At 48.6% G+C, this 15,715-nt stretch overlaps 1 protein-coding gene across 1 annotated transcript in view; it reads left to right on the top strand.

Annotated features, from left to right (window-relative positions):
* The window catches only part of CCDC180 (coiled-coil domain containing 180), a gene marked incomplete at its 5' end in the record, with an annotated part of 47,716 nt that overhangs the window by 28,830 nt on the left and 3,171 nt on the right, over nucleotides 1-15,715 (top strand). Inside the window, 15 exons of the mRNA XM_081103143.1 lie at nucleotides 227-407; nucleotides 1,293-1,439; nucleotides 2,088-2,232; nucleotides 2,408-2,524; nucleotides 3,526-3,624; nucleotides 4,519-4,638; nucleotides 6,050-6,222; nucleotides 6,518-6,573; nucleotides 6,692-6,767; nucleotides 8,277-8,357; nucleotides 8,466-8,532; nucleotides 9,304-9,445; nucleotides 12,781-12,941; nucleotides 13,494-13,631; nucleotides 14,101-14,212. Of these exons, the coding sequence (XP_080959269.1) occupies nucleotides 227-407; nucleotides 1,293-1,439; nucleotides 2,088-2,232; nucleotides 2,408-2,524; nucleotides 3,526-3,624; nucleotides 4,519-4,638; nucleotides 6,050-6,222; nucleotides 6,518-6,573; nucleotides 6,692-6,767; nucleotides 8,277-8,357; nucleotides 8,466-8,532; nucleotides 9,304-9,445; nucleotides 12,781-12,941; nucleotides 13,494-13,631; nucleotides 14,101-14,212 (1,815 nt within the window). The remainder of the gene's footprint in view (nucleotides 1-226; nucleotides 408-1,292; nucleotides 1,440-2,087; nucleotides 2,233-2,407; nucleotides 2,525-3,525; nucleotides 3,625-4,518; nucleotides 4,639-6,049; nucleotides 6,223-6,517; nucleotides 6,574-6,691; nucleotides 6,768-8,276; nucleotides 8,358-8,465; nucleotides 8,533-9,303; nucleotides 9,446-12,780; nucleotides 12,942-13,493; nucleotides 13,632-14,100; nucleotides 14,213-15,715) is intronic.

Genomic DNA, 15,715 nt, shown 5'->3' on the forward strand with positions numbered 1-15,715 from the left:
TTCCTCTCCAGTTAGAGACACGGGGGCAGTTTCAAATTGGCCTCCCTGATATCTGTGCCCATTCCCAGGCCACGCCCCGGTGAGGGCAGCAGGGCAGAATAAGGGACATTGTCCTCCATCGTCCCTGCTCTGCGGCAGCCTGGGAAGGGCAGCCATCACGTCAGGGAAAGGGATATCCTGGGACGACTCGGGGTCCAGAGGACCTCAGCTCCCTCGTTCATTTCAGCCGAGCTCTTGCTTCACCAAGAGCGTTTGGACAGCCACTGTGCCGGGGTGCTGGAGGCGCTGAAGAAGGAGAAGCTGATGTTCTCCCAGTTCCAAGAGGAGCAGAACGTGAAGACTAAAAACTTCCGCAGCAAGATCAATGACATGGAACACATCTTCCTGAGTGCCACCAAGAGCCAGAAGTAAGGGCCCTGGAGTCCCCCGCCCTGGCCTTGTGGGCCTAGAACACAGCCGGGAGGCTGCTGTCAGAGGAGGGGTCCCTCTGGTGGGTAAAAGAATCGGGGTTTTCCAGGCCATGGAGCAACCTTCTCTTTTCATTTCACCTCTGCACGAGAGTCAGAGTCCAAGTGCGAAACATCTGTCTGGGGCTTGGGGGCCGGGGCAGGTGAGCAGCCAGAGAGAACAAAGGGTGCTCTATGCAGACAATATATCCTGAAATGTCCCCTTCCGTCCAGGGCAGTCAGGGTGGAGGAAGGTGCGTAGGGGCAGAATTCTCCCATCAGGAAGGGGCACTGGCCCCACTGGAGGTAGATATGTGCTCAGGGCAGAGCAAGGGGTTCCAGGAGGCCATGCAGGGATTTGGGATGGGGGCTCTTGTGTGCTCAGGGGGGCTCAGTCTGGTAACAGGTGAGGAGGCCTCACAGGTCTCTGCACAGTGATCAGCTACACAAGAGGCAGCTGGTTAGGGTGGACTTGGGTGTGAAGAGGAAACCTGCAGGGCACTCATTCCGGGGAGCCCCGGGGAACAGGAGCCATGCTGCTGGGAGTGAGAGCGAGGGTGCCGGAGGGAGGAGAAGATTCAGTAGGACCCGAGGATTCTTTTACCAAATTGGTGGCAGGGGCTGGAGTGAGGAGAGAGGGGCCCTCTGACCCCGCACACTGAGAGTTCCACACTGTGTCCCGCACACGCCAGCACTTTGAACTTCCTTCTAATGCCTCTTTTGCTGTGCAGAGCCGATGGGCAGTGCTGCTGGTGGCCTCACAGCTGGGCACAGCAGTGGAGCCCAAGCAGCCTTCCGGGTTGGCCTCCCGTGCCAGTCACCGCCCTGCCCCTCCCATGTCCCCAGGCTGGTCACTCTCAGCAGCACCTTGAACCGGGAGCTGCTTAGCTACGTCGATGTCATCCAGGTGTCCCTGCGCAGCTTCCGCCAGTACTTGGAGGAGAGCCTGGGCAAGCTTCGCTATACCAACATTGACTTCATCAAGCACAGCAGGTGGGAGCCAGCATCCAGGCCTCTGCGGCCACCAGGCTTTCTCTATTGAGAGTTGGTCATGTCCCCTTTAGTCTTTTATTGTGACAAGATGTACATAACATAAAACTATCCATTTTAACCATTTTCAGATGTTCAATTCAGTAGTATTAAGGATATTCGCCGTGTTGTGCTGCCATCACCATCATCCATCTCCAGAACTTTTTTATCTTTGCAAACTGAAACTCTGAACTCATCCTGTACTAACTCCCGTTCTCCTTTCCCCCAGCCCCTGACAGCCACCATTCGATTTTCTGCCTCCAGATACCTCATTGGAAGTGGAATCACACAACATTTGTCCTTTTGTGTGTCTGGCTTATTTCACGTAGCATAATGTCTTCAACATTCATCCATGTTGTAGCATGTGCCAGAGTTTCCTCCCTTCTTAAGGCTGAATGCGATTCTATTGTGCCACATATACCGCATTTTGTTTATCCACCCATCCCTCGATGGGCATTTGGGTTATTTTCCTGCTTCTGTCCTTGTCTTACCTGCATTCATTTTACCTTGATCTTGTACTTTTAATTTAAAGCCTTATTAACCACATATTTGGGATGAACAGAAAGTTTCAGGTCTGATCAGTGGCTTCTACGTCTCCCAAATTATTTTCAGGTTGTTTTCAGAGGGAGGCAACTTTTCTCCTGAAGAAATTCAGTCACTGTGTAACCGACTAGAGAAGGAAGCTGCCCGGATAGAGGTTGTTGAAAGCTCCATCATGATCAACATGGAGAAGATGGAGAGCGAATACCTGGAGCAGGTGGGTGAGCCCCACCCCTGACCTCCAGCCAGGCTCCCAGGATACCTGGTTACAAGGTCAATGAGGCCAGTCAGGCCCCCTTTCCAACCATTAATTGAGCCTGTCCCCCTCTGCTTCTGAAGCCCCGAAGTGCCCAATTAAGCCTCCCTCCCTTACCTTCTATATTTATTTACAGGCCAATGATTTTATCAACAAGTTTGAAAGTAAGATCCATAACCTGTCTGTGGACCTTATTTTCTTAGAGAAAATCCAACGGTTGCTGACAAATCTGCAAGTGAACATTAAGTGTGAGGTAGGACTGATTAATTCTTCATCTGGTGTCTGTTTCTCTCTCTCTCTCTCTCTCTCTCTCTCTCTCTCTCACACACACACACACACACACACACACACGCACCTGCATGCCATCACTGTCCTAGAAGCTGAGGGTACTGGTATGGTCTCTGCCCCATGGGACTTGCACTCTGCCAGGAAAACAGATTAAATCGGCATAGCTTCTGACATTCATTCAGTTCTTTGAATGTTAATGGACTTATTTTGATTGGCTATATTAGTCCTTACAAGAACTGTACAAAGCAAGCACTGCTTTTAATCCCCATTTTAGAGAGAAACACTCAGAGAGTACGTGACTTAGTCAAGGACACAGAGCTCTTAAATGGTACAGCCAAAATGTGAGTCCAGGTCAAAGATCTCAAACAATCTAGCTGAGCACCTCAAGGAACTAAAAAAAGAAAAAGAAACTTAAAAAGAAGAACAAACTTTAGCAGAATGAAGGAAATACCTAAAGGTCAGATCAGAAATAAACGAAATAGAGACTAGAAAAACCATACAAAAGATCAATGAAACTAAGCTGATTTTTTGAAGATGAACAAAATTGACAAACCTTTAGCTAGACTGACTAAGAAAAAAAGAGACAAGATTCAAATAAAATCAGAAATAAAAGACATTGCAAATGATACCACAGAAATACAAAGGATCAGAAGAGACTACTATGACCAATTATATGCCAACCAAAAGGATAACCTATAAGAAATGGAAAAATTCCTAGAAACATACCCACACCCTCGACAATTGCTGTGAGTCACCAATTTTATTTTTAAGCCTTATCTATTTGACAATTTAAAAAAATCTTTAAAACGCACATTGACCAAGTTTCTGATAAGATTGTGCCTTTTCCCCTCCTGATTTAATTTTTCCAGTATTTAATTCATTTCTCAGGTAATATGTTTCACTAAACATTTTCCTGATCAAAATCAGTATTCTAGAAACAAACCTTGGAACTTCTGTCTTTTCTAGGTGGCAAAATCTAATTCACAAGCAGATGGATTAAATTCTTCTCTGGAACAGCTTCAAAGCAAAGTAGAAATGTATCGAAACTCAAGGGGAGATAAAAATGTAAGTGCTCAGTCGGTGCTAAGCTATGAATGGTAAAGATGCCTCATGCTGGAATCACAAGCTGGAAATACACTTACACGGTCAAGATTTCTCCAGCACGAGGGGCCTTGGAGCCTCCCTACTTAATCCCAGGCAGGCAGCTAGAGTCCAGTGAGAGAGTCCTTTCTCTTTCATTTCAGCGACTGATTAAGGTTTCATTGTCTAACAATAGAGGACATTTATTTTTCTGTCTTTATTGATTTTTCTTGCAGAGTAACACATGCTTCTTGGAAAAAGTTCCAACATCCCCAAAGCAGAGTGGAGAACACACATCACTCATGTTGTTCTCATTTTCTGCAGAGCCACTCATGACTCCTGTATTTTGATGCCGATGTTTCTCTATGTCCCCGGCACCTCACTGTGCTCGCCTACACACCTGTGGGGCATGGGCCGTGGGATTGCTACTCTAGCGCTGTGTGCATGTGACATTGTCCTGGAGATGCCCCTCCAGAAAGTTGGGGTCATTTCACTTCTGCACACCCTTGCCATCTGGGGCCAAACATTTCCTTCTGAACCTAGCGTGTTAAGATCCAGGAGAAATCCTAGGGAAGCATTCTTTGTCCCCATCATGCAGATGGGGAGACTGAGTCAAATATATTTAAATCACTTGCCGAGAACAAATCTGTAGACCCGGTACTGGAACTCCCAATGCCCTATCCGCTGGAGGAGCTGCTGTCCCAGTGCAGCAGCCTGGGAGAGTCAGCCACTCCCCCAGAGCCCTTCCTGCAAGTGAGGGGCCTCCATCCAACCAAGGGGCATTCTCACCAGCCAGCTCCCCTCCCTGAGATTCAGATGGCATCAGCCCGCCCCCTGCAGCCTGCTTCCTGCGGCTTTCTTCTCCCATGTTCTCACTAGGTAGTGGCCACTGAAGACTTCCATGGCTTCATACAAACTTGGAAAGAAAACCTGAGCCAGAGGATTCAGTACCTCAACTGCAAGCGGAAGCACGCGTCTATAACTCAAGTGGTGTTTGCTGTAAGGCATGGAACGGGGTGGCGGGGAAGTGGGGGTGAGCTATTGGAGAATGCAGGGCTCAGCAAAGCCCAAGGGAGGAAGGAGGGCGCTCCCAGACCCCTGCTGGACATCAGGCCTATGGGGTGCCTTGGAAAGGCCACAGGCTGTGCAGTCAGATCTGGGTCCACATCCAAGATGGGCCACTTCCCTGCATTGGTCTCTTCGAGGATCCTTCGCCTCCTGATACCACCTCCTCTCCCCCATCAGGGCCCTCCGCTCACTCCACCCACCAGCTCTCAGGGGAGCCTCACTTTTCAGCCTCTTCCTTCCCACCCAAACCCATGAGCGGCCACCAGCTTCTCTCTACCCACCCCTACCACCTCATCCAAATCCCCTGGTCTCTTGCCCCCTGGCTGTCTTTAGCTTCTCACTTCCTTCCATGATCTGTTTCCTGAGCTGCAACCAGACCGAACCCTAGGAAAGGCCATTGTGACTGTCACTCACCTGCCCTCTGGGTAAAATCAGACCTATGCAGCAACCTGTGCAATCCACCCTCCATGGCCTCTTCATTTTTCCGGTATCCCCAAGATGCCACTTTGCCCCCGCCCCCCCAAGAGGTCACTTTCATCAGACTTATACAGCAGCCTCTGGCAGCATAAATGGACACCCCTCACGTTCTGCTCTAGTTACCCTCAGACCCTGCCAGGTTTTGAACCAGCCTTTCCTTCTAAGGGGAGGCTCTTCCCACCACACCATCAACACTAAGCCTCCATCGCGCCACCACTGCTGCTCCTGACAAGCTTAGAAGTCCAGCTGGGGCCGTCCCTCTTACAGCCCTCTGCAGTGTCATGACTCAGAATAAAGGAGGGGACAGTGTGACTGAACTCTCATTGTGAGCCACCACTCTGACCCTTTCTCTAAGGTCCACCTCAAGGGGGAGTTGGCGACTCACCCATCCATGCGTTCATCTATAAGTTAAAAGCATTGCCTGGGAACACCCACAGGCCAGCCTTACAGGTCCATGACCCTCAGTCTCATAGAAGACACTGGGACTTTTCCTTTACAGTACTGGTCCCCATTGTGACCAAACATTTACTTGATGTGTATTAGATGTCTGTCTCTCTGACTAGACTTTAAGGTCCATGAGGGCAAGGGCCTATGTGGCCTCTTCACTCCATGTCCAGGGACCCAGGCAGAGCCTTGCCGAGAGCAGGCACACAGGGAACACTGTTGGAAGTTGGCATGCATGCATGCACGAGTGAGTGGCCGTTCCTGTTTTATAAATGGGAAAGCAGAGGCTCAACATGGTCAGTCAGCTGGCCTCCAGCTGCAGCACCTGAGCAAAGTGCTGCGGGAATGTGAGCCCAGCCCGTCTGCCTCCCTGGCACCTAGGCTGGGCCCGCACACTCGGGCCTTTCTCTCTGGCCTGCAGAGCACCACCTTAACTGACTTGGACAACGAGAGTGACATCCTGGTGTCTTCAGAAGTCCTTGAAGAGGAGGCCAAGGTAGATGTGGTCACCCCTGAGTCCTTTGTCCAGCCAAGCCGCATGGGGAGGCCCATGGTTGAAGACCCAGCTATCGATGTGGTCAAGAAGATCCTGCAGTGAGTGGCCCTGGGGTGCACTCCGGGGCCCTGCCACCGGGGCCCATGCCCTGAGCCTTCAGGAACTGGCTGTGGAGTCACACACACTGGGTTCCCATGGGAGCCCACCCCTGAAAGCCTGTGATCTTAAACATGGGACCTCTCCTCTCAGAGCCTCCATTTTCTCCTCTAAAATGGGGCTCATGATAGGATGAAGTCGTTGTGTTGTGTGCTAACCGGGGTGGTGCTCAGTGACTGGCATGAGCTGTGCTCACGGTCACAGGGAAAAACCTCACATCCTTTCCTTTGTTCTCAGATTTCAGGACTCAAGATTCTCAGTTTTCCCAGGTGACAAAACTCGATGGCCGACAGGTAAAAGCAAGCAGGCCTGTGAGTCGCAGGGCACTGGCAGTGGGGAAGCCAATGGTGCCACCCGGTCCATACTCACCTGGGGTCCTCTGTTCTTGTCCTGGGCGATTGTCACCCAAAGGCTTCAAGCGACACCGGAACCAGGGAGAACACTCTGCAAAGACCTTGTCCAGTGCCAATGCCACCTCAGTAGGGAGGTAGGGACGCTGGGCTGCCCAAGATCTCCCCTTCCCAGACCCCAACCTCGTCTCCCTAAATGGAGGCCAGAGACCGCCCTGTTACTTTACCAGAGTCTGTCATCAGGATGTGCCACCTGTGCCCACAGCTTCAAGACTCCCAAGGGACGCAGTGAGGGTCCAGCTCTGATGCTGGTTTTGGTCATATCTGTGCTCATTCCCTCTTAGAGAGCCTGTCTGAGAATTCAGTGGTGCCCAAGGTGACGGCTAGTGGATCCAAGCCTTCTACCTTCCCACGCACATCATACGGAACAGAAAGCTGGACCCTGGAGATGGCTTTCTTTGGGTGACATCACAGAACCTTAGGAGGAGCCTGGGCCTCTGCCTTCCAGCCACGTGCTCTGCCCACTGTGCCGCCCTGGAGTGATTAGACTCACGGCTCAGTGAGCATGAGCTCTGGCTAACACCCAACGTGGCTTTTACAAAAGGGGGAGAGCAGGCCACAAACTTTCTTGGCCTTCTGTGAGTCCTCATTGATGTGGTTTAATTCCTGGTTTTGAGCAAGTGGTGGTGAAGAAACTATGTCTTTGCATACCTCCAGAAGGTCTCCTTAAACACTCAGACCACCTGCAATGCAGAAGTAAACAAAGATCAACCAAATGAGAAGATCAAAGGCTATTTACTCAGAACTGGCGACAACAAGGGCGTCGGCCATGTCACTTGCATTTTAGCGGAGATTCAAAGGCAGGCAGAGGAGTGGAAAAGCTTTATAGTGGAGAAGAGGGAGGGCTTTGGGTGTATCTGATTGGAGGCTGCTGGCATGGGAAGTGGGAGGCTGGCCAGCTGCGGGGCATCCGATGTGATTGGTTAGGCGAGTATGTTTGGTTTTTCTCTGTTTGGTTTTAAGTTGGAAACAAGGACAAAACTTTGGAAAGCTGTCACCTATTAACCAATTCCTGGTCATTTGGGGGCCGATTATTACAGACACTTCTGTTTAGGCTACACAATGAAATCCACGTTGCTAGGGCTGCCTGATGAAAATTCAGGATGCCCAGTTAAATTTAAATTTCAGGAAAACATGGAATATTTTTAGTGTAAGTATGTCCCAAAGATAGCATGAGAAATACACTAAAAAATTATTCATTGCTTCTATGGAATTCAAGTTTAAATGGGGGCATTGTTTTTTTTGTTTGAAAATCTTGCAACCCTATATGTGGCTCAACCCACTTTTCTTTGGGGGCTCACACAGGGTCGCAAGGATGCAAAATTGCAGGCCGAGCGCCTCGCTCCCTTCCCCCTTCTCAGTGGCCTTGGGTGGGGTTCGGCGGCAGGGCTTGATTTCCACAGGAAGGTGGTCTCCAGAGCTGTTGAGGAGTAGAGAGGCATTTTGAAGGATTCAGCCCCAAACGTGGGAAGCAGGTAGCCTACAGGGAGGTCAATGCCTCTAACAACTCAGGTGGGGCTCCCGCAGGCTCAGCTGTGCCTGTCTGTCCCCGGCCTCCAGAGCACTGACTCCCCTTTGTCCCACAGTGTCACACGGTTTACCAAGCCCAACAGAATAGACAGACGGTACCAGGTGCTCTGGGACAGGCCACGTAGTCGTCAGGCCGAGTAAGTGACAGCGCCTTTTCCTTTAACTACATTTTAACCTCTTGTGTCCATCTAGGGGCGCTAGCTAAACCTGGCTCCGTTGAGGAATCCATCTCATGTTTGTTGCAGGGATTTTCAAGGGGTCATCCTGACCCTCCTCTGGGAGGTCAGTGAGCATCTGATGACTGTCATAGAGGTGAGACCTGTAGCCCGCAAGCCTCTGCCTGCCCCTCCGCCAGCCACTGGCCGCATGCCCCAGCTGCTTCTGCCTCCTGCCGATCAGGGCCCTGTGGGTGAAACTGAGGAAAAGGGGTTCCAGCCCCCGTGACCGTGGGTACCCAGCTAAACCTCATTCATTCATTCAGTTAGCCATTTATTCAGACCTAAACATTTCTTAGACACTAACTGTATTCAGATACTGGGTCTGCCCAGAGGAGCAAGCCCATCTCTGTCCCTGAGGCCAGTGCCCAGCAGGAGGGTGACAGACATGGCGGCACCACAGGGAGACAGGCGGGACATGTCAGCAAGGGGTCCTCCAACAGGAACTGCTTGGTACCCTGTTTCAGCACACGCTCCACACAGGAGTGTCTGTACATTTTCCTGCCTGCCTCCCGCTGAGCTGTGAGTCCTTCGGGGGAGGAGCTTCGGATCATCCATATTGGTGGCCCTCAGTCTGGTAACCAGCTTGGCGCGTCATAGTAAGCCCTCAGCCCTGTCATTGAAGAGAGATTCCATTCTGGCCTTGAAGGATAAATAGAATTGTGCCATCCCCTCTCTGGTGCCTTGCATAGCCCTGTGACACCAGCAGTGGTGAAAAGGACAGACAGAAGCAAGGGTCACCGGCACAGGGGACCGCAGGAGTGAAGGCTAGGTGGTGTTGAGAGCAGGGAGGAGGATGCCAGGATCTTGGACCAGAGTACCATGGCGCCAGAGTCCTCACCCGCATGCCACCAACCTTCTCTTGCAGGAGTTCTACCGCAGGGAGAAGCGCTCGGTCACCAGGCCCGACTGCATGTCTGATACCTTGGAGCAGTGTATGGAGAACGTCTACAAGAAGATCCTGGAGTACCAGAACCAGACGGACGACTACCACAACTCCTGCCTCATAGGTGGGTGAGGGCGGCCGGCAGGCGGGCCCCGGTGTGGCGCGAAGCCACTGCCTGAGCCAGACCTGGGCCTCAGGGTCTGGATGTTACCTTCTGACCTGGAGGTCACCAGGTGAGTCAGAGGAGCCACTCCATGAAAAGTTGACATCTTAGAATTAGGTAAAAACCTTCATCAGATTTAGCTGGGGGAAATAACAATGCCTCCTCCCAAAAGGCCCCTTATTTTGGGGATATGTGGTGATTTCTATAACTAACAATGCTTTGTTCATTGCACAGATATTTTTGACAGCTTTATTGAGATACTCACCTGCATATAATTCACTCATTTAAAGTGTACAATTTAATGGATTCAGTGAGAGTTGTGCAACCATCACCACTGTCAGGTTTAGAACCCCCGGTCCCTCATCACTTTCCCAGCCCTAGGCGACCGCTAATCTACTTTCTGTCTCTGTCGAGTTTCCGGTTCTTAACTTTCATATGAATGGAATCATGTAGTATGTGGTCTTTTGCGACTGGGTCCTTTCATTTTGCACAATGTGTTAAAAGTTCATCCATGTTATTGTGTGTATCAGCACTTCATTCCTTTTAATGGCTGAATCATAGTCCATTGTCTGCACATCCCACATTTTGTTTACCTGCTCATTCATTTATGGGTATTTGATTGTTTCTGTGTTTTGGCTATTGTGAATAATGCTGCTATGAACATTCATGGTACATGTTTTTGTGTGGACATAGGTATTCATTTCTCTGGGGTGTGTGACTAGGAATGGGATTTCTGGGTCATATGGTGACCCTGTGTTTAATCACTTGAAGAATCCTTCCACGGTGCTTACTGCATGCCTGGCCTGGGCTGGGCTAGGCTGGGATGAACTCAGTAGAGAGTGCCTCCTGGAGAAGAGGGATATGAAAATAGGCAGGTAGATACATCTTGCCATTTACATTTATTGTTATATGTAATATAATAAGTCATTCTTATGACTTAAAGGAGTTGTGAAAACTCTTTTACCCCCCTCTTGCCCATTTCTCCATGTACCTCTGCATCTTCATCCATACTCATGTGTGTTTTATGCAGTTGTAAGTACTAGTTATTCCTCTTGTAAGTCAGGGAACCTGAGGGCCCATTAGAGGCCTGCTGTGTTGGTGGAGAGGCAGCATGGATAGAAGAGGGAGAGGATTAGGGGATGGTCAGACCTGTGATCCAGGCCGAGCACTGCCATCTTCCAGCTGTATGACCTCAACCAAGCCACCTGGCCTCTATGAGCCTCAGTTTCCTCATCTGTAAAACCCACGATGCAAGGCGTTTTTGAGGATGAAACCCCTCGCACAGACTTGCCACGTACAGGGGAAAACAGTCTGCCGTGGCTTTCGTTACTGTGGCTGTGCAACGACTGGAATAGAAACTGCAGGCAGCATCTCATTTCTCTAGCTCAGCATTTCCCCAGGTGAACTCCGTTCTATATGCTCTTCCATAAAGTGAAGGTCCCATGGTCGAATGGGCTTGGGAACTGCTGCCGATTATGTGCGTCTCTGGAAGATTCTCCGTTCACAGTAAATGTTCACTTCCATTTCTTACAGTTTGGGAGTCCAGGTATCTGACCAACTCTCCCAGAGAAAAGGTGTAAAAATGCTGGGTATAATATGTTTGTGATGAAATCTTTTAATTGCATCGAGCTAACTATGAAGCAAGAAACACCCAGGCCCCAGACGTCAACAAAATAGGAACTCTGAGCGATAAATTGAGCAGTAATTTTGGCTCTTGCCCTAAGGACTTTGCTGACTCCCAGGTGAATTTAAGCCTTGGTGCTGGGTAAAGAAGAAGAAAAACTCCAATGAGAATCCACACCTATAAGCCAGCCCCAATGCATTTTGTTCGTTTGTTTGTTTATAAATTTTATTGATTTTTTACAGAGAGGAAGGGAGAGGGATAGAGAGTTAGAAATATCGATAAGAGAGAAACATCGACTAGCTGCCTCCTGCACACCTCCTACTGGGGATGTGCCCGCATCCAAGGTACATGCCCTTGACCGGAATCGAACCTGGGACCTTTCAGTCCGCAGGCCGACACTCTATCCACTGAGCCAAACCGGTTAGGGCCCCAGTGTGGTTTTTAAACTTGAAGTCACACTGAGCTAAACCTGAATTTAACTTTCTGTGGAGCATCCAAAAGGACTCTCGCTGATACTTTAGCTGAAAATGATTGTGAGTTAGTTGTGCCAGATGCTTGTTTAATACAGACACTACAAATCTTCTTTTTAAAAAAATGTATATTTTATTGATTTTTTTACAGAGAGGAAGGGAGAGGGATAGAGAGTTAGAAACATCGATGAGAGAGAAACATCGATCAGCTGCCTCCTGCACACCCTCTACTAGGGATGTGCCCGCAACCAAGGTACATGCCCTTGACCGGAATCGAACCTGGGACCCTTCAGTCCGCAGGCCGTTGCTCTATCTGCTGAGCCAAATCGGTTAGGGCTACAAATCTTCTTTAGTAAAATCCACCTTCAATTCAGGCCTTCAAGGATTCTCCAAAATAAAAAGCCCAGAAAAAGAGCTCACGGTAAAAATAAACAAACAAAACACACACACACACACACACACACACACACACACACACACACGGAAAAAAAGGTATCTTGAACATGAGGTAGACAGCAGGATGAGGCCAGTAAGGACTTTATATTTTTAACGTATCAAACAGAAAATAAAAAAGCATGTATTTATTAGAGTCAAATAAAAGAGGAAATTGGAAAAATGAGTAAGGAGCAAGAGATTATGAAAATGGCCAAGTGGAAACGAAATAGAACTCCTATATTTGAAAAATAAATATTTGAAACTTAAAAATTATAAATGGCTTTACAACCATATTGTTCATTGGTGGAGGTGAAATTAGTGAACTGGCACGTAGATGCAAAGAAAACATCCGAAATGCAACACAGAAAAACATGACATTTGGGAAAAAAGGTAAAGAGAGATGGAGGAAAGAGCAGATCTAACATATAGCTATTGAGACGTCCGAGAGGACAGGCAGGAGACTAGAGTGAAGACGGTATTTAAAGAGGGAACGGATGAGACAATGCTTAACGATATAATGTTATTTTAAATGAGCTGGAAAGCCCTGCAGCGTTTAGAAGAGAAAGGTCTTCGGAACTTTTATGCTGTAGTAGTTTTCTCTGCACTGGTTTGGCCACAGGACCCCTTTTGAGGAAATAGGTATTACCTCATCGAAGACCAAGCCTCTCTCTCTGGGAAACGGCTTCGGGCCTTGGTTGGAGAGACCCCCTCAGCAATGGGGCTCTGTTCTGTCCTCCCCACTGGCCTCTGCTCCCCAATGTCTACAGAATTACGCGCCCAGATGCGGAGATTCGAAGAGCTGCTGCCCCAGATGTGTTGGCTGGTGATGGAAAATTTCAAGGAGAACAACTGGCAAAAACTTTGCACCTCCACCAGAGAGATCCGGGAACAGTTCTTGAATTATCACAAGCAACTGGAGAAAAGGAAGGTGGGGGCTCCAGGACCTGCCCTTCCTCTCCAGGTTCAGGGGCCCTGGGCGAGCAGAAATGGATGCAGGCCATGGGGAGAACTGAGTCCCAGGGAAGGTGATGGGCCAGGCTTGGGATTGTTGCTTGGGGACTGGGGGACACAAGGCATTGGGGGGATGAGAGTGGAACCGGCAGCTTCTTCAGTGAAGTCATTCAGTAAACTCCTTGTTGGGTGGGTCCGCTGGGTTATATGCGGCCATTGTCATTGAGACCAACAACGATTGTCTCCCTGGTCTCACAGCCATGAGTTGTTCCTCTCATTGAACCAAAGCCTGGATCGTGCTGAGCAGGTGCTCAGCTCGCCCTCCCCCTCCCCTCAGAGTCAGCTCCAGCCAGGCCCCTATCTTGCCTTTTCTGCCCACTCATGGCCCTTCACACACCCTGGTCAGAACACACACCAGTCTGGCCATTGCCATAACTGGCAGAGGACATAGGCCAGTGACTGTTTGGTCCTGACCTTAAGACAGCGTGGTTGAAATTCCTGCTGATTTCTGGATTTTTTTTAATTGAAGGATAAAAACGCCCAGAGTCTTCATCCAAATCTTGGACACCCTATACATTCAAAAGAAATGGAGTCTCTGTGTCTAATGGAAGAGAAAAGACAGAAAGAATTGGACAGCATGATTATGACCACCAAGGAGAAGCTGGAGGTCAGTGGTGCCATCAGTTCCCAAGCACTGCCCTCCAGGGAGATGACCCCACTGGCAGCCCGGCACCAGCAGGGAGCACGGCTTTGTGCCGACACCCTGGCTACGTCAGGAGATGAAACGGGGCGGGTTTTACAGGTGGAGATGGTCAGTATTGGCCGTTTGTGACTTGTATTTCTTCATTTCTAAATTAATTATTTACAAAATTATTGAGAACTTTTTCCCCACTATCCATGTCTAGTTTTATTTCTTCTTTGGTGAATTGCCCCTTGGCCATTTTGGAATCATTTCCTACATTCAAGACCTCACCTCTTGGGAGAGGTCTCCTGGCTGAGGACCAAATGTCAGTCACCTTGGATATAATTGACGTGTGGCTTTGTCTTGTTACCCGCTGGCTCCCCAAATCCTCCCTCAACCTGCTGTCGGAGGCAAGGTACTCTGCTACTAACTGGGCTCCCCGTGTTTCCTCCAGGAATGCATCAGGAAGTGCGGCCGGTTATTCATAACCAGCTTGGCCAGCTTCACCGAGAAGTTCCTGCTGCAGCTGGATGAAGTGGTCATCGTCGATGATGTCCAGGTTGCAAGTAAGCAGCATACAGCCCTGTGTCCTGGCCCCAGGGGGTTGGCAAGGCACAAGCTGATGGGCCATGCGGGATTTCTGCCTTTCCCCAACTCCACCAGAATGAAAACAGATTCTCTACCGAGGGGACTGATAAATTTTTGTTTGTTTTCATGATAAATTTATATATTTTTTAACTTAAAAAACAAATCCCAAATGGGTCAACAATTACATGTAGAAAATGAAACTCTACTAGTGAATATTTTCATAATCTTGGAGTAGGGACAGCTTTCCTAACTATGAGATGACAGCCAGAAACCATAAAGGAAATGGCTGAGCCCCGCTGGCGTGGCTCAGTGGTTGAGCGTTGACCTATGAACCAAGAGGTCACAGTTTGATTCCCGGTCAGGGCACATGCCTGGGTTGTGGACTTGATCCCCAATAAGGGGTGGGGGGGGGCGTGCAGAAGGCAGCCGATCAATGATTCTCTCTTATCATTGATGTTTCTATCTTTCTCCCTTTCCTTTCCACTCTGAAATCAATATATATATAGTGGCTGGCACTTCTCTGTGGCAAAAACAAAACAAAACAAAAAAAAAGGGAAACTGTCGAAAGATGAAAAGACAAACCACAAACTGGAAAACTATTCCTACTATCTAAAAGTCAGAGAAAAGCCCAACATCTCTGTGGTACAGAGAACTCTACCAGGTCAAATTTGTAAAAAGAGACAAAAGACAAACACATGCAATTCAAAAGAGAAGTGATTCACACGGCCAGTGAATTACCGTAACAAATGTAACAAATGCTTAACTTTACTGATGACAAAAAATGCAAATGTGAACATTATGAATATATCCATTTTCGCCAACAGCCTTGCAAGGCTTTTCCGTTTGGTGGCACCAGCCCTGGTGAGAATGTGAGGAAGCCCGAGTGCCACAGAGGCCCTGGGAGAGGGTAGCACTGATACACTCTTGGGGGCAACCCGCTGTCGGTACCTGTCAAAATTCCTTTTTCTCTTCCCTTTACCGGTCACAATTCTTAATTTTGACCTGGAAGTTGTTGCTCTAGGAATTTATCCAACAGAAATAGTTGCACAGTTTTTCAAGGACATATTTTAAAGCATATTCATCACAACACTAACATTGCAAAGAATTGGGAACGATACTAATATCTAGTTATAAGGGGTTGGATACATAAATTATGGCTGAAATGTACAATGACTGCTGTTCAGCTATTAAAGTGTGTTTAATGGTCTATATGTGCTAATGTGGAAAGACAGGAAGAAATACTGTTATGTGAAAACACAAGTTGACAGTGAGTACTTTCCTATGATCCCATTCAAAAACCACACTCTCACTCTCTCTCTCTCTCTCTCTCTCTCTCTATATATATATATATATATATGAATTCATGTGAGAGAAAGAGAGAGAGAATGAGAGACAGAGCCTGAGAGATAGTACCAGACTGTTGACAATGATCCCCTCTGGTGGCGGGGATTACCAGAGACTTCTAAAATCTTTTTTTTTCC

Source organism: Myotis nattereri (assembly GCF_964212035.1).
Source record: "Myotis nattereri genome assembly, chromosome: 12".
NCBI lineage: Eukaryota > Metazoa > Chordata > Mammalia > Chiroptera > Vespertilionidae > Myotis > Myotis nattereri.